Source organism: Salvia miltiorrhiza, chromosome 5 (genome assembly GCF_028751815.1).
Source record: "Salvia miltiorrhiza cultivar Shanhuang (shh) chromosome 5, IMPLAD_Smil_shh, whole genome shotgun sequence".
Taxonomy (NCBI): domain Eukaryota; kingdom Viridiplantae; phylum Streptophyta; class Magnoliopsida; order Lamiales; family Lamiaceae; genus Salvia; species Salvia miltiorrhiza.
In genome coordinates, this window is record NC_080391.1 from 22,561,123 (window position 1) to 22,579,896 (window position 18,774).

An 18,774-nucleotide genomic window follows, 5' to 3' on the forward strand; every position below is an offset into this window, starting at 1 on the left:
ATCGTAATGAACTTCAATCTAAATCAATATAAATCTTGATATGGCCTACTTATCTAGGGCGATCTCCCCACTAGTTTTAGCCCCCTCCCGGACGACTAAAACAGTAGATTACGGGTCATAATTGCCGTCCCCGGTCAATTTCTAACCTATAACTCCCAAGAGCACAAAAGATCAACAAGCCCTCACCCACCTCTCAACCTCCCGGTTTATTGAGATGATATGTATCAAACTCCTAATCTATTGTAATTATCCTCTCCCGATTCAAATCACAAATTAGAAATGCACAAAAGGTGGCCAACCAATCATACAAGAGATAAATCTAGGACTTGAAAAGATAACAATAAGCACAATCAAGATATATATTGAACAAAGAAATCAATCCATTACAAATCCATCTAATCTAATCCCTAAGATAAGAGATTTTAGCCAAGCATATTCATAATAAAAGCAAATCTCAAGTCATAAGAAAACATAAATAAAGATATAGAGAGATAGAGATTCATAGACAAATCCTATAATCTTGATCTTCAATCATGTAGTCTTGATGAGCTCCTTTCCAAGTCTTCCCCTTCTTTATTTGATTTTGGTGTTGTTTTTGTGTGTGGAAGAGAGAAAAAATGGTAGAGAATGGAGGCTAGGGTTTGGGATTGGAGAGTTGGGGAAGATGAAGTGGGTGTGTGTGTTGAATGAATGGGGAAAGGAAGAGAAAAATGGAGTTTTGAGGCTAAAATCGCGTTTGGGGTCCATTTGGGGGAGCCCCGCCCTTTTCCCGCGGTCACGGCCCGCGTCCGCGGCCTTCAAACGTGGGGGATGCTCAGGGGACCCGCGGTCCCGCCCCGCGGCCGCGGGTGGTGACCGCGGGTGTCTCCTGAGTCGGGAACAGCTGACCCGCGGTCTTACCCCGCGGCCGCGGGTGGTGACCGCGGGGTACTGGGCGTTTTGCACAGTCCGCTCGTTTTGCTCCGTTCTCCCTCGTCCGGACTCGGATTTGGTCGCCGTTTGCGCTCACGGATTCCTCTCGAGACGTACTTCGATCTCATGTCTTCAAAATCCTCCAATTAATTCTTGATTTTCCCTGAAATCACTCCAAAACTACACCAAGGAATTAAAACTCAACAAAACTCAAAATTGGGATACAAACACATATTAGCAATCAATTCATGGGGGAAAATGACAACAATTCATGCGATATTGAGGTACGAAAACCATGTTTGTCAGCAATCCTCTGGGATGTTGTTAAAGAAAAAGGTTGTAGTGCCATCACGTTCATTCGAACTCCAATCTCTCCTCCCATTCAAAATGCTCCGATTCCAGCTTCTTGCCTGTTTTCTCTCGACATGTTTTGGACCAATCCCTCTTCTTCTCACCACTCTCCACTCTTTCTCGCTCTCTCTAGGCTCCATTGTAGAGAAAATCACCTGTTTTATGAAGTAATCAACTACAACGAACAATACATCAATCTAACCAAACAACTGTAATGTAAGCTCTGTCCTTAAACTTTGCTAATTTCAGTTCAAGTCTTGTCCATTCGTTTCAACATGGCACATTCAATTCATTACAATTATCCTACAATACATTCAACCCCAACAACAACCCATCTGCTTGAAAACCTTCAAGGTAATTTGCTGTCTCAAGTACTAAATTCAGTTCGCATCCATATCAACTGCACATCACCCGAGATAAGGAAGTAGAACTTAGCTTTTGAATAGGAAGGGCTGACTTGCGAATGTGGACGCTGATATTTCGTAAAGAGTCGGAAGGCCTGGCTGGAGGCGCGTTCTCGCCGGACTTGAGGGCTGCGTTGGGCCTGGAGGCGTGGTCTCGCCGGAGTGGATAGTCTCGCTGATCTGGAGTCGAAGGTAGCTACCGCAGGTTTCGCCGGAGGAAGGTGTCACCGATCTGGAGTCGAAGGCAGGCTACTTCTGGGCGGCGGATCTGTGGGCGGATCTGGCTAATAACTGTGCGCGGTAGGGGAGGGCTCGACTTAGAGGACGTGGCTGGCAAAGACCTCAGGGCGGCGGATCTGGACGCTGATTATATCTCTAATTGCAGATCTTCTATCAAATACTATCAGATTTATAGGTAATTGCATATTTGTAGCAAATACTGTTGTCGCTGCGCCGGAAGGGGGGATGGGCCTGACTCTTGAGCTTGCCGCTGTTGGCGACTAGGCTGTTGCACGGGGGTTCGCCAGAAGGGAGAAGGGAGAAGCAGCGAGCCTGGCAAAAGGGAGACGCGGACGACTGACGTCGGAAAGGGGAGGTGCGAGTACGAACTGTGAAGACGTGGCGGACCGCCTGAAGCCTGAAGGGGCGACGGTGAGCCGGAAGCCGGTGAAGAACGATCGGAAAATGGAACTCTGGTCTTCAAGTTGGAAGAAGAGGAATTGAGAAAAAGCGGCACTCGCTCACACAGTCACGCGATAAAAGTTTGTTGCTACTAGCACTGCTAAAATTAAATATATGTATGGGAGTATTGTAGTAATTAAGTCCGGTGAAGAACGATCTGAAAATATTGAAAGTTACGGTCCTATTTTAGCAATTAAGTCTGGTTTGTCGATATGTTGAACCTAACTCGTCCTTCCCCACTCCGATTACCAAAATCTTGATCAACGGTTCAAAATGTGTTGTCAGTCAAGCCGGTTCACGATTTGGCTTACAAAATTCGGCAACAAAATAATAAGTCAGTTCGCGAAAATCTAACCATGTAATTCAGCATTTGGTCGTCGAATTCTATAATGAGGGACATAAATTGAACTTTAATTTATCAGAAGATTTTTTAAGTAAATACTGTGTAAGTTGAAAGCATATTTTGGAAACCACTACAAACTGATGAGGAAATAAACTATGATTAATAATAGGTCACGTTCTAATGGAGCTTCTGTTCTCAATGGGTTGAGTATCTACAAGATCGTGCCACTCCCACTGAAGGTCGATTAGTTGACATGGTCTATGAAAAACTTTAAATCTTACTTTTTATGAATACGTTAAAAACTTAAACCACTATATCCTTGATAAAAATTTAATGATAAATAATTGAAAAAAAGAAAATTGTATGGTTGCAGATGCCAGCTCTTTTGTAAGGGATTACTATACTATTTTATTTCAATGATAGGGCTTCATGTCAATCATCATCCAAGTATATTGATATTGTGAGATGGTTTTCCACGTCGGATTCATAACCTTGGATTTTATTTTTTATTTTTTTTAGAGTAACCTTCAATATTTGTTTATTGTTCTTATGATTATGGAAAAGGAATGAAGGAATCTGAAAGTGTCAATATCGATTTATCAAGAGTAATAACTCCAAATCCTATATTATCAACCGTAAATGTTTGGTGATCCCAAAAAAGCACCATGCATGAATGTGGATGTGGTTCGTATAAATGTAGGAATATGAAAAATACTACTCCCTCTGTCCACGAAAAAGTGCCCTACTTACCCATTTTTTTTGTCCACGAAAAAGTGCCCTGTTTACCTTTTTGTACATTCATACCCTTTACTTTTCAATTTATTTACAACTTATGTCATTAATAAATCCACACTTTTATTTAATCTATGCAATTAACCCACACAATTAATCCCATTTATTTATTTATTTTCTTAATTTTCAGTTTATTTATTTATTTTCTTAATTTTCAGTTTATTTATTTATTTATTTTCTGAATTTCAAGTTTATTTATTTTTGAATTTTTAGTTTATTTATTTCCAGTTTATTTATTTATTTATTTATTTCCAGTTTATTTATTTATTTTCTGAATTTTCAGTTTATTTATTTCCAGTTTATTTATTTCCATTTTATTTATATATTTATTTTCTGAATTTTCAGTTTATTTATTTATTTATTTTCTGAATTTCAAGTTTATTTATTTATTTATTTATTTTTGAATTTTCAGTTTATTTATTTCCAGTTTATTTATTTATTTATTTCCAGTTTATTTATTTATTTTCTGAATTTTCAGTTTATTTATTTATTTATTTCCAGTTTATTTATTTTCCATTTTATTTATATATTTATTTTCTGAATTTTCAGTTTATTTATTTATTTATTTTCTGAATTTCAAATTTATTTATTTATTTATTTATTTTTGAATTTTCAGTTTATTTATTTCCAGTTTATTTATTTATTTATTTATTTATTTCCAGTTTATTTATTTATTTTCTGAATTTTCAGTTTATTTATTTATTTATTTCCAGTTTATTTATTTTCCATTTTATTTATATATTTATTTTCTGAATTTTCAGTTTATTTATTTATTTATTTTCTGAATTTCAAGTTTATTTATTTATTTATTTTTGAATTTTCAGTTTATTTATTTTCCAGTTTATTTATTTCCAGTTTATTTATTTTCCAGTTTATTTATTTATTTATTTTCTGAATTTTCAGTTTATTTATTTATTTGTTTTCTGAATTTCAAGTTTAGTTATTTATTTATTTTTGAATTTTCAGTTTATTTATTTTCCAGTTTATTTACTTATTTATTTATTTATTTCCAGTTTATTTATTTATTTTCTCAATTTTCAGTTTATTTATTTATTTATTGTCGAATTTTTAGTTTATTTATTTCCATTTTATTTATTTATTTATTTCCAATTTATTTATTTATTTTCTGAATTTTCAGTTTATTTATTTATTTCCAGTTTATTTATTTTCCATTTTTTTATATATTTATTTTCTGAATTTTCAGTTTATTTATTTATTTATTTTCTGAATTTCAAGTTTATTTATTTATTTATTTTTGAATTTTCAGTTTATTTATTTCCAGTTTATTTACTTATTTATTTATTTATTTATTTATTTCCAGTTTATTTATTTTCATTTTATTTATATATATTTATTTTCTGAATTTTCACCTAATAAAATAATGCTAAATAGTTAGTGCAAGATTAGTAAAAGTAACCACAATACATTAACACTACCCTTTTAGTCTTTTACACTACCTTTACACCACATTTTTCAGCTTTATTTAAAACCCGTGCCAGCACCCAAATGGAGCACTTTTTCGTGGACGGAGGGAGTACTACTACCTAAAGGGGTCCTACAAGTTTATGGTGTGGGTCCCACGAGACAAGGTGTTTGTTTTACTAAAATGAGAAAAAAGCAAACCAAAGAAGATGTAACGGCACAAAACGTGCGGTTGCCAGTGTTGGATCGTTTTGAGCAAAGGCCGAAGAAAACTACAGGTTTAACCCTTTCCATATTATCTGCTTTCCTTAGCTCTATGATTTTTGCCCTTTCTCAGCGCAATAAATAACAAGCAGTTGATCTAGATAAACAAGATTTTGTATTTTTTCCTGATTTTGAGTTCCTTGCATTTATCATTTTCTGGGCTCGTTTTCTTATTGCTGTTTGGATTGTCGGTGGAAAACCGACTGCACAGTTAACAAAGTTGTTAGATCAGTTGCGATTTGCTTAATGTTTGAGTCTAATTTGAGATTGAACCATCTTCCAGAAGAATTGAGGTTTGCAGTTGGTGGCAACAGTGCAAGTTGGGTTTGCTAAGAGCTGATTTGATTTTGTGGGGATTTTGTGATCTGAGTTGCTTTGCTACTGAATTTCTCCAATATTTTACAGATTTGCCTCGTTTTCTTCAATTTCTACTGAATTTTGTTATCTTTACCATTTATAAGCAAGTTTTGATGAACTTACTGTTGAGAGTGTAAAGAAATGTTCTTCATAAGTCTTGCTCTTTTTTCCATAATAAGAAGAAGTCTTCCTAACTTTTCTCTTTTCTTTTAGGGAGAAAAGTCTTGGTGACTTGATTTTCTTTCACAGTTGTCAAAATTTAAGCTTACAAAAGTTTGTTACTTTTCTTTTTGTTCCTTTTGGATGATTGAGTGTATTGATTATATTTGCACTTGTCGTAGAGATTCCCAAGAGCATGTTATTCCAAAGAAAGCAATTGAAAGTTTATATATATATATGTGTGTGTGTGTGTGTGCTTTTCGATGTGTTTGATTGTAGTGTCTACAAATTTGGCAGGTGCCATAAGCAGCAGATGAAAGCTGAGGTTGTGGTGAAGGTTGTGCCATTAGAGATGGAAGAATCAGAAGCTCAAGTGATTGAAAGCTTAACAACTTCCATTGATATAAAGTTAAATAAGTTATCTATAGATCCTCCTTACTCGTATACAGCGTGCATCTATACGGTTTCTCAGAAGCTCCGAAAAAATAATGAAGCATCCTATACTCCTCGACTAGTGTCAATTGGTCCACTCCATCATGGTAAAGCTCCACTCCAAGGAATGCAAGCGTACAAGTTGAGATTTCTGCATAATTTCTTGAGCAGATTTTCGGTTGGCCTACAACTACAAACCTTAGTCACGTTTGCAGCAAAGGAAGAAAGTTTTGTTCGTGGGTGTTATGAGGGTACGGTTAACCTTTCTACTAAGAGACTCACGGAAATGATTTTGTTGGATGGGATATTCATTGTTGAACTTTTCCTAGAGAGTCTCTTCTTTCAGCTAAGGGATAAGAATGAGATAATATTTGAGAATCACTGGATGTACCATGATTTGTTGCATGACATGTTGTTGCTAGAGAATCAGCTACCTATAAGTGTGATGAATAGCTTATTGAATTTCGTGGATTTTACTTACTTAAACGAAGGCATGAGGCTCAGCATCTATGATCTTGCTCAGAATTTCTTCAAGAATGTTGGCATTACACACAAGGTGCAACTGTCAGAGCCTTGTAGTCATGCTAGGCATTTTGTCGAGTTTCTTCTGTTTCTTCATGCTCCGGAGAATTTGAGAAAACAACCAATCTTCCCTGCTAGAAAGTTTGAGTACACCCGCAGTGTAACAGAGCTACAAGAAGCAGGAGTGAAGTTTCTTAGTGGGGAAGGAAATTGCTTATTCGAGGTGCTGTTTAGCAAAGGTGTGCTGATGATCCCAAAGTTGACAGTAAATCAATCGACTGAGACATTCTTCCGGAATCTTATAGCCTTTGAGCACTTGGGGTATTGTGGGTACTATTCCAAGAATATTACAAGTTATGTCATACTCATGGATAGCTTCATAAACACTTCCCGCGATGTTGATTTGCTTGTTAAGTGTGGCATCATCGAGAACAAATTAGGCGAGAGTGAACATGTGGCAGACCTGTTCAACAATCTGTACAAGGGAGTTGTGACAGAAGTGAAGTATTTCTATTTTGCTAAGCTTTGTGGAGACTTGAATGACTACAGCAGGGATCAGTTTCACCAGTTGAAAGCCAGTTGGTTCAAATGGAGAGTGATGCTGAGACACGATCATTTCAGCAACCCGTGGTCCTTCATTTCTGTTCTCGCTGCAAGCATCTTGCTCATTCTCACAATAATACAAACAGTCTGTTCAATTCTGCAGGTATACTTTCACGTCTCATTCAACTCTGTGATGCCTTATTTGTATTCATAACTTGTGAAGATTCATGCCCTTATCTGTGATGCTTATTTAGCAACCTCTACCTTGCCAAATTTTGCTCTCAAACTCTGTCAAATTTATTTGGTTGTGCAGATTGCTTTTCTTCATGAATGATAATCTTGCACTGTAAACCATATCACTCTAAGGGACTTCAATTCTAGCACAAAATGCAATGCATGTTCTTCTCCATGTTTGATATTTCGTATTTATGATTTAGTCTGAGGAAACTTGTCTTTCGAGTTCACGGTTCTTTTGGAAGCTTGTGTCTGGAAGGGCGAGTCAAGACAGACAAAACTTGTTCTAAGAGCTCGTTTTATTTTTATGGCAATATTGATCTCCCAAAGCTCTCAATATTTGTAATCTTAAGCTTAAGCTTTTTTTGTTCCTTAATTTTCTAGCTTTAAAGGGTATCTTTGACATCTAATGTTACATTATTTTTTATTTAGGTTTGATGAGTAGGACGAAAGGAGTCCTAATATTTTGAGAGAAGGAAGATGCATTCTGTTGAGCATATATATAGCATATCAGCTGGTTACCAATGATATGATGGAGCTCTTAGTTGGGTGCTCATTTTCGACCAACTTACTTCCCTAATTTGGTCCTGTGCAAACCAGACTTATGGTTGCTTACCTTCAAGTGTCCTGCATACTTATCCCTGTACATGGTTTTTTTTTTCAATTCTATTTATTCAAGCTTTTATTTGTAATGTGACATGTTCATTATTGTGAAAAATTTATTAGAAGTTGGGATATGTTAATACGCAATGTACCTTGCAAGCACATATGCAAATCTGGAAAGTAAATCATTTAAAAAAAAAATAACTAAATAATGTCTTTGCAAGCTTTATCCTTCAAGAATAATTTTGTGAAAGATTGCATCAGTTAACTGCCAAATAATATATATATATATATATATATATATATATATCGGGTCAGCTTCTATGGAGACCACTTTTTATATAGAGAATGAAAATCAAATCAAGGCCATTCATTTCAATCCAATCAATGATCCAGATTATTTCCTTATTTGATTTTTTATGTAATTAAATATTGATTAATTATATTTATTTAATCCAAAAAGGGCAAAAACGTCCACTCAAATCCACGGATTATGGCATCTGGTTGAACAAATCCCGAAAATTATTCTCTTCCAATTCTGGGACCTGATCCGTCAATGAACATAATAGGTGAACATTAGTATGTTCATTTGTTTTCCTACGAACATATTGATGAACATTAGTATGTTCATTTGTTTTTCTACGAATATTATCATGTTCATTTATTTTTCAACGAACACAGTACAAAAAAATCGATGAACATTTTTTTTTCTACAAACACACTACGAACACACTACAAACATGACAATGAACATTATCATGTTCATTATATTTTTCTACGAACACAGTACAAAAATATCGATGAACACATGGAAAAAATCGATGAACAAGGGCGATAGGCGGCGTCCTCACCGGAGGAGCAAAGGCGGCGACGGCGATGTAAGATCTGAAAAAGGGAGGCGGCGGCTGGGCGGATTTGCGGTCGTTGCTGCCGCCGGTCGAAGTACAGATGGGTGCATGAACTAGCGGAGCAGAGAAGGAGGCGCCCACGACGATTAGGGAGGCGGAGCAGAGGAGGAGGCGGCGGAGCAACAGGAGGAGAGATGGAGGCGATTGGGGAGGCGGTGGAGCAGCAGCAAGAGAGATGGAGACGATTGGGAAGGTGGCGGGGAGGGAGGCGGCGGAGCAGTAGGAGAGATGGAGCGGATTGGGGAGGCGGCGGGGAGGGGGGAGAGTGATTAAGAGAGAGAGAGCGTGAATTGAGAGAGAGTGAGTGAGATTAGGGTTAAATATAAAATGACATGTTTAACCTTTTGATTATAAAATAAATGAAAATTAATAAATTTAATCAATTAAATTACCGCCATTAGATTAAGTTAGATCAAGGAACCAGATTTGGTCTTCATTCTCCATATAAAAAGTGGTCTCCATAGAACTCTATCCTATATCTATATATATATATCATTTAACCCATCACAAGATGATAAGATCTTATGCTCCTTTTTATTTTGGTGCAATTTTTGTACTAGTTGTACAACTAAGTGGAAATTAATAGTTATTTATCCAACATTATTTTAAGATGTAGCCAAATTTCAATGTTGTGGACAAAATTGCCCATGAGTTGTACGTGCAAATCACGACGCATTCCTCTTTCTTCCTAATTTTTTTTCCTCTTTTCCGCACTCTCTCTCGCTACCCAGCTACTCGCTCTTTGTTGTCGTCGTCACTATCATCTCTTTCCATAATTTGTTGAACTACATACACCACCGCACCGTTGTCACCAGTTCTAATCATCTTCCCAATATCTAGTTCTATATCTATTAATTCCAAGAGTTTCAGATATACAATATTTATGAGATTGAGATCCAAATCTAGGAAGATGTGGAATGAAATGGTACAAATGATTTCTTTCATACCATCCACTCTAAGATCTGTCGCACCAAACAGAGAATTGAAAGGGGCCAATGCGCCCATTTGCACCATCCATTCCCTTCATTTCGAGATCTATCGGGGCAAGGGCTGGTATGAATGGTGGAAATGGAGCCATTAGCACCATTCGTGCTAGTTGTTTTAATATCTATCCCGCATATGTGAGGAACAAGTGGTACCAAAAAATCCATTTGTATCATTTGTGCTAAGTGTGCAGACAATGACGTATTGGGGTGAAGAAGAAAACAATTTCCAGCCTTCCTCGATTCACTATTTGTGCTAGGCGGAGATGTGTTTGGGTAAAGAAGAAAATAATCTCTGGGCTTCCCCAATTCACCACCATTGTCGTCGCATGACGTTTTCCTCTAGTGAAAGAAAGTTAAGGAAATGATGAAAAATAAAGATTTAATTTATAAATTTAGTTAAATTTTCTGAGATTTTTGTGTTAGTTGTGAGATTTCGTGTTGATTTGCTCATTTGATTTTTAATTGAATTTGTTAGCAAATGAAGAAAAAATATTTGAATTTGTTCAAACAAACTAAAAATCTATAGATTTTTTGTGGGGGAACAAATTACGTTATTTTTTTGTAGGACGAATGATACGAATAAGTTCTTTTGTGCCATTTGTACCAAGCGTAAGCTTCAAACACTTCAAACAAATGGTGCGAATAGAATCTTTCGTACCATTTGTGCCAAGTATTAGCGCGATAGAACTTGGAACGAATGGTGCAAGGTGGCCCTTTCGTTCCATTCGTACCAACACTTGGTGTGGCATATTTTGGAACAAATGGTGTGACTAGACCATTTTGTTTCATTTGTGCCAAAATTTGGCTTGACATATCTTGGAACACAAGGTAAGGTTAGGCCCTTACGTACCATTTGTGACAACACTTAGTGCGATATATCTTCGAACAAATAGTGCGAATAGACCCTTTTATACATTCATTCCAAGTTTTGGAGAGACAGATCTTGAGACGAATGATGCGAATAGGTCATTTCGTACCATTCTTCCAAGTGTTAGCGAGATAAATATTGGATGAAAGGTGCGAATAAGTCATTCCGCACCATTCGTTTCAAGCGCATGAACGACAGATCGTGGCACGACTGGTACATATAACTCTCGTTCGTACCAAATCTTAAATACAGTTAAAAAAAATAAATTTTCTAAATATATTTGGAGAAGATGTCACGAAATTCAAAAAAGTTAATAGTGACCCACATCACCGAATTTAAATAGAGAATATGACTAGAAAATATATATAGAGAAGGAAACAGAGGCTAAATAAACATTGTTTCATCGGAGAAAATCTCCCACGCAACCGCCCGAAAAAAATAAACATGTCATAATATGAAGGTTGTCTTCGTCAAAGAAATCACTCACACCGCTATAAGAGAAAATCGTCGAATGTCAGATTATAATGTACAGATAGAAAAAGAGATAAAGACACATAGAGAGGGAGCTTAGAAGAGAGAAAGAGTTATGATTTAAAAGTGGATAAAAGATCTTTAACTAAAAATTACTTAAATTTTATTAAAATTAAATTAATAAACAACTATTAATTTCCCATGACCTCTCGAAGATAATGCGAAAAAATGTGTGCAAAGTCGACAAAATCCAATCAAGCATATATAAAGTGAATGCTAATGATAAGGTCCAACGTAGATAAAATCCAAAGTTGTGTTACTGCTATGAGTGTTATCTCGAAGATCATTTAAGTGTACCCACTCCAATTTACTTCAACACGTCCGCTTCTTCGTGGAATGCCTTCAAATAGACACCTCCAATTCAAAAGGTTAGTCAACTAATCCATGATTACAATTCACAACCCAAAGGAACAAAACACAACGACAAATAAGAAATTCGAATTGATTTGGAGTGAGATAGAATAACGTAAAGTCACTTGAGAGAGTGTATGATTTTATATATGCCTCATTTTTTATTATTATTTTCTTACATTTTTTCTCTAATTTTAGTTTTCTTCTTTTTAGTAGTATAATTTTATAGTTATTAGTAGAATTTATTACATCTATTTAGAAATATATATAATTATTTTTAATATTTTATTTTTCTTAGTTAATAATTTACTATTGAGATTGATTGGTCAAATAATAATAATAATAATAATAATAATAATAATAATAATAATAATAATAATAATAATAATAAGAGGCAAAATAAAAAATACCCATTTTGAAATAATAAAAATAAATAATACCCACACTTATAAAAATATATAAAAAGTAATTTTAACTAATGCATGCTCACACGACACGACCTAACGTATAAGCGTGTATTGATCATATTTCGTGTAAGCTAATGCACACATACACACTCGCACGACCTAACGTGTAAGCATTTAACTACGCATTAGATCAGTTTTAGCTAATACTCCATCCGTCCACGATAAGTGTAATCTTTTTATCATTTTCATTTGTCCACAATTAGGGCTGTAAACGAGCCGAGCCGAGTCGAATACAAGCAGGCTCGAGCTCGGCTCGTTTAAATATTCGGGTGTTCGAGCCCGGCTCGAGCTCGACTCGAGCTTTTATCTTGATGATCGAGCTCGGCTCGTCACCCACATACTAAGCTTGAGCTCGGTTCGAGTTCGGCTCGGGTGATGCTCGATAATGTCGAATTCGAGCTTGAGCTCGAGCTCGGCTCGTTAGATGTTCGTATATATGATGTTCAAGCTCGAATTTGTTATAAATTTAAGAAAATCTTCTTAATTAATATGTTATTCGAGTTCGACTCATTTAAGGCTCGTGTACTAACTCGATTGAAGGCTCGACTGAAGGTTCGTGAACAGGCTAGCGAACATGTTCGCGAACAATCGAATTCGAACATGTTCGCGAGCTCAACGAGCCGATCACTGTCAGGCTCGAGCTCGGCTCAATAAAAATTTCGAGCTCGAAATCAGGCTCGAGCTCGACTCGTTTATTATCGAATCGAGCTCCGAACGAGCTTTTTTCGAGCCGAATCTTGAATATCTCGCGAGTAGCTCTGTTCATTTACAGCTCTATCCACAATAAGCATGAGATTTTCATTTTAGGATATACCTTTATACCTTACCCCATTCACACACAATATTTGCAGAAAAACTTATCTCACAAAATCATTTATTAATTACCTAAAAATCAACTTGGTGAGACCCTTTCTCCACTTTATACACATTTATCAGTATTTTCTTAAAACATGTGCCCTCTCATTTACGTCGTTAGTTGATTTATGAAAATTGAAATTGTCACATGTCCAAACACATATAGTCTCGCAATAGATACAATACGTATAATGATACACGTATAACATAATGTATCAAAATAGTAAAGAATGATACACTAAGAATGGTTACCTAGTTCGGTGATAAAACACCTACATCTGGAGGGTCTCACCCATGGACAACGATCCACTATCTAAAGTTAAGATACAAATGAACTTACACAATAAAACTCGATCTTACTACGCCATATATTCCCAAAACCTCACCAACGGTGGATAATTGGAAGCAAGATAACGACTCACTACCTAGACATAAACTCAGCGCGTTTACCACCTAATCACTTACAAAGAATTCGCCAATTGCTTAGTGAAAGTATCAATCCACGAACCACACGAACACAATCATCGCTCACAAGAACACAAAGAAGCGATTTCACAAGATCAACAAAAACACAAAGTATATAACCTAGCAAAGTACACAAAATATTTTAAATATTCGAGAGAATATAAAGTAGTAACTGTAAATGTTTATTCTTTTCGCTTTATATAGATGTTGCTTTGCATAAATCCATATTATCTTCCAAGATAATGATGATCGATTCTTCTGATGATCATCCTTTAGAAATAAAAGTCCAACGTTTGCTGCTGATCAGATTCGTATAATAAGATAATCTGTTGATATATATTTTATATAGAATTTCAATCGAATAAGAAGTCTCTGCGCAATAAGGTTGACAAGTACATTTTCTAATACATATAAGAGCATCCACATTGGGGTTACATGATAGCCTACATGATAGCTTACTTGATGAGGGGGGACCACATTGTGTAAAGAGGCTGCATTGAGATTACATGATAGCCTACATGATTTTTTTAGTTTTGATTTTTATGCTTTTCACTTAAATTTAATTGCTCAAATTTAAATAACACATTTTACTAATAATAAAAATTTCATTAAAATAAAAAACCTAAAAATTACATTTAAAAAAAGGTCAAAAATTGCACGGAAATCGAGTCAGTCAAAGTTGCATATTCAAATTCGATTTTTTTTATTTTTTTCAATGGCGCTTGTGAAACACGCGCCTAAATTAAAGGGTCGAGCGGGGTACACGTTAGAACGTGTAGCCCTCGTGTAAGGGAAGGCTGCATCGCCTTACACGATGCGAGCTCTACACGAGTAGGCCACCATCGTGTAAGCGATGCGGATGCTCTAACACATCATGTACAGTTTATATAATAACAAATATATAAGAGTATCCATACCCTAACAAAAATAATTGCGAATAGAAATTAATATAATATTCTTTACTTTAAAATTTTAATAATATAATAATAAATAATAATAATTATAATACTATTTGCAATTTGATTTTATATTATTTTTAAAAAATCAAAATTAAACCGTAAAACATTATTTTCTAAAATCATAAACCAAACCATATCCTTTAACCGTGTTAATCAAATTAAACCACACAAATACAACACACAAGATTATACTCCATCCGTCCCACGAATCTTGACACGTTTGGTTTCGACACGAGAATTAAGGAGTTATAAATTAGTGTTTTAAGTGTGTAGTTAATAAAGCATAAAAGTGATAAAGTATGAGAGAGAAGGTAATAAAAGTGATAAAGTAGAAGAGAGAATGTAACAATTATTACCTTATTTAGAAATGTATCAAGATTCGTGGAACGACCTAAAAAAAATACGTGTCAAGATTCGTGGAGCGGAGGGAGTAGAAGACTTCATCCCATCTACAGTAAAGTGGGGGCTCTGGGCTAATATCTAGAAAGGGCCCATTTCTAGAAAGAATACCTTCAAATTGATGAAGAGTGAGTGCACTAATCTTGATTACAACCCAAAACGACGAAAGAACAAAAATAAAAATGAAAATGATTTTGGACAAGAGAGAATAGAGGCCGACACTGCATAGTTTTCTCTTTATCTTCGTTACTTTCTCATTGACTTGAAACAATTGAGAGAGACAGAGTTGAGTAATTCATCGACACCACCGCCCCACTTCTCTCCATGTCTGAGTTCATATAATGCAATTACAAGCACAACAACATGCAACCAATTATTTAGAGACTTGTCTAGTTATCACATCTAATATTATTAATTTTTTTCGTAGTGGTCTTTAAATTACTTGAACAAATAATGAGATTTTAATAAATATACATTATTTACTTCTCAATTTTCAGAGTTTCAATGGACTATTATAGTGGTAATACTTGTGATAGAATCATTGTCGTGAAAGCATTGCTATACAGAGAAGGTGTGAAATTATGTTAAAAAATCAAAATAGACCTCTATTGATTTTTTACTATAAATCGGTTAATTCGGTTAACCGATTAACAGAATCGGTTAATAGTGATTTCACTAAAATTTGATAACGATTAACCGAAAATTTGATTAGGTTAACCTGTAACCGAACCGTTTACCACCCGTAACAGCATGCAAGCTTTAATAATTCAATCTCATAACATCAATTTACTTACCATGGAAGCCTGACCACTAATTTAGGGCTTGCAAAAAGAACAGAGTCCTACACAATTTATTGATGGTAAAGATACTATAAATGAAATAATCTAGAATCGTGCAGGATTCCAATGGAGCGCCTAGTATGTTTCTGTGGAATTTTAATTAACCTCTGTTTCATATCGGTTATTACTTATTAGTATGTTCATGTGGCATTAACCACTCTATCGCGTGTGTTGGCTAAAAGGTAGAGTGAATAATGCCAAAAAAAAAAAAAGAAGACTTGTTTACAATAGGAATCTGCTTTAAGTTAAATCATTGGTTAGTGACAAACATGGTTTTCGTACCTCAATTCCACATGTTTTGTCGCCATTTCCCTTCATATTTTGATTGCTAATATGTGTTTGTATCTCAATTTTGAGTTTTGTTGAGTTTTGATGCTTGGTGTATCTTTTGGAGTGATTTCAGAAAAAAAAAAAAAAAAGATTAATTGGACGATTTTGAAGACATGAGATTGAAGTACGCCTCGAGAGGAATCCGTGAGCGCAAACGGCGACCAAATCCGAGTCCGGACGAGGGAGAACGGAGCCGAACAAGCGGACTGCGCATAAAGCCCAGGACCCCGCGGTCCGGGCCGCGGCCACGGGCCCGACCGCGGGCCTCTGCTCCAAAATTGCCCAGTATGCCGCGGTCCGGGCCGGGGCCGCGGCCGCGGGCCCGACCGCGGGCCTCTGCTCCAGAGCAGTCCAGAACGTTTTTGGCAATCACCCGCGGTCCGAGCCACGGCCGCGGGCCTCGACCGCGGTCTCCTTTCATTTTGGTCACGTTCTTGACCGCGGTTCATGCCGTGGTCGCGGGAAAAAGGCGGGATTGCCCCCTTTGATGGGCCCAGACGTGATTTTTGCCCCAAAACCCCCTTTTCCCCCTTTTTTCTCAAATCTTTCATCTTCCCCCAACATTCAACACACTCTCCTACCTCCATACCCAAGCCCTAGCCTTCATAACTACACTCAACCACCAAGATTGGAAGGACATTGAAGAAGAGAGAAGATTGAAGGAAGCTAATTTAATAGGATTTGTCACCTCTTACTCTCTCTCTCTCTTTCATTTATGAATTTCCTTGAATTAAGTATTTTGATTGTAAGCATGATAGGCTAAATCCCCCATTGGTTTGGGGGTTAGGCTAGTAGATTATGTAATGGATTGATTATTATGCTTAATATATGTCTTGATTATTTCCTTGTCTTTATCTTTTCAAGCCCTAGATTTCTTTCTTGTATGGATTGTTGGCCACTTTCTATGCATTTCTCATTTGTGATTTGAATCGGGAGAGGATAATCATAATAGATTAGGAGCTTGAAACATATTGACTCAATAGACCGGGAGGTTGAGAGTTGGGTGAGAGTTTATCGATCTTATTATGCTTTTGGGAGTTATAGGTTAGAAGTTGATCGGGGACGGCAACTATGACCCGTAATCTACCGTTTTAGTCGTCCGGGAGGGGGCTAGAACTAGTTGGGAGATCACTCTAGATAAATAGGAGTATCAAGACTAATATTGAGCTAAATTGAAGTCCATTGCTAATCCATCGTTGCCTAATCCCTACACCACCTTCATCACTTAATTAATCCACTTTGTTTGATTGTTCTTATTTTGCCTTTAAATTTGTTAGTTAATCAAACCACTCACCTCCTTGTTTAGTCTAAATAGCTCTAGCATAATGACTTAAGGTAATCACTAGAATTTGACTACTAATCCTTGTGGAATACGACCTTGCTTCCCTATATTACAACTACACCGTGCACTTGCGGCGTAGCGAAAATAATAGCGAACAGTTAGGAGACATGACTGATGAATAGCCCAACACAAACTAAGACGGGCAGGGATACCTTTGAATGCCAACAATTAGTACATCTTAACAGTCGCATATGTGAATAGCTTAAAACATAAGGTCATGTATCCAACAAAAAAATATTATTGGAACACCAATTTTTGAATTCTTGATAAAGCAAGGGCATACTACTATTGAAAAATCATGTTAAATATTGTTGGGTTTAATTAGGGCTGGCAAAGCGTGCGGGTGGAATCGTTGTCGGGTCGACCTGATATCGACCCGACCTGATAAGGCCAAACCCGAACACGACCTGTTAAGAGAATGTCCGAATCCGACACGAACTCCATAACAACACGATTCAAAGCGTGTTGACACGACACGATCTGATTACAGCCAAATAACAACGCGAATTTGAAGCTGATTTGATAACAACCTGATCTGATTTGCCCAAGTTCATGCACATCAATAATAATAATAAAAAATACAAGTAAATATTTAATAAAGGCTAAACTAAAGTGTAGAAAGAAATCATGAATAAAAAAATAAAAATAAATATTTAATAAAAATTTAATTCTATCAGGTTACCCGAACCCAACCCGAACCCGACACGAAATTATCAGGTCCTCATCAGGTCAACCCGATAATGACCCGAACCTTATCGTGCGTGTCACTAACCCATTAATTTCGTGCAATTTCATATCGTGCTTTCGTTTGGGCGCCACTACATGTTTCGTTCTCGGAAGAACGACGACCAGCGATTTGAGAAAAGAAGGGAGTGGGAGAGACGATGGGAGAATTGTTGTCGCTGAAATTTGATATCTGAAATTTGAGGACTGCTGGTGGGGGAGGGAATTGGGAGGGCGGCGGAAATAGGGAGGGTTTACAGGGGCACGAGGTGGTGGAAATCGTGGGAGAAGAGGGAGGGGCGGCGGAGGTTGGTGAAGGAGAATGATGAGGATTTGCAGGGGCGCGAAAATCATGGGAAAAGAGGCGGAGGTTGATGAAGGAGGAGGAAGGTTTGAAGGGACGCGAGGCGGCGGAAATCGTGGGGGAAGAGGGATGGCGGCGGAGGTCGATGAAGGAGGGTGAGGGTTTGCTGCCCCGTGAAGGAGAAACAGGGTGGAGAGAGAGAGAGATGGTGACGTGGGAGAGAGAGAGTGACGTGGGAGGGGAGGGTGGGTAGTGTGATTTGGCATTTCTGATGCCACGTTGGCATTCCGGCTGCCAACCCAGATTTAATTTGGCCGAAAAAATACCGGGGATGCCGATTGCAATAAATTGAAAGGTCGTTCAATTTCTTGCTACAATTAAAAAGTTTGTCAAAAAACCGAAATTTGGTATAAAGTGAGGTATTTTCA

General features: G+C 36.7%; 1 protein-coding gene across 2 annotated transcripts; it reads left to right on the top strand.

Annotated features, from left to right (window-relative positions):
* The first annotated feature begins 5,034 nt into the window (after positions 1-5,034).
* On the top strand, positions 5,035-8,242 carry LOC130986760 (UPF0481 protein At3g47200-like). Of its 2 annotated transcripts, none has more exons than XM_057910273.1 (3): positions 5,035-5,183; positions 5,983-7,345; positions 7,849-8,242. In XM_057910273.1, the coding sequence occupies exons 2-3, from the start codon at positions 5,999-6,001 to the stop codon at positions 7,852-7,854; spliced, it is 1,353 nt and encodes a 450-aa protein (XP_057766256.1). In that variant the 5' UTR covers positions 5,035-5,183; positions 5,983-5,998; the 3' UTR covers positions 7,855-8,242. The 2 variants fall into 2 exon arrangements, with proteins under 2 accessions (XP_057766256.1, XP_057766255.1); XM_057910272.1 differs by lacking the exon at positions 5,035-5,183 and adding an exon at positions 5,192-5,462.
* The last annotated feature ends 10,532 nt before the right edge of the window (positions 8,243-18,774 follow it).

Excerpts from the sequence above, each read along its gene's own strand:
- LOC130986760 (XM_057910272.1), top strand. The coding sequence starts at position 5,416 with ATGTTTGAGTCTAATTTGAGATTGAACCATCTTCCAGAAGAATTGAG. Across the intron at positions 5,463-5,982 it reads CATCTTCCAGAAGAATTGAG|GTGCCATAAGCAGCAGATGA; the intron begins GTTTGCAGTTGG and ends CAAATTTGGCAG.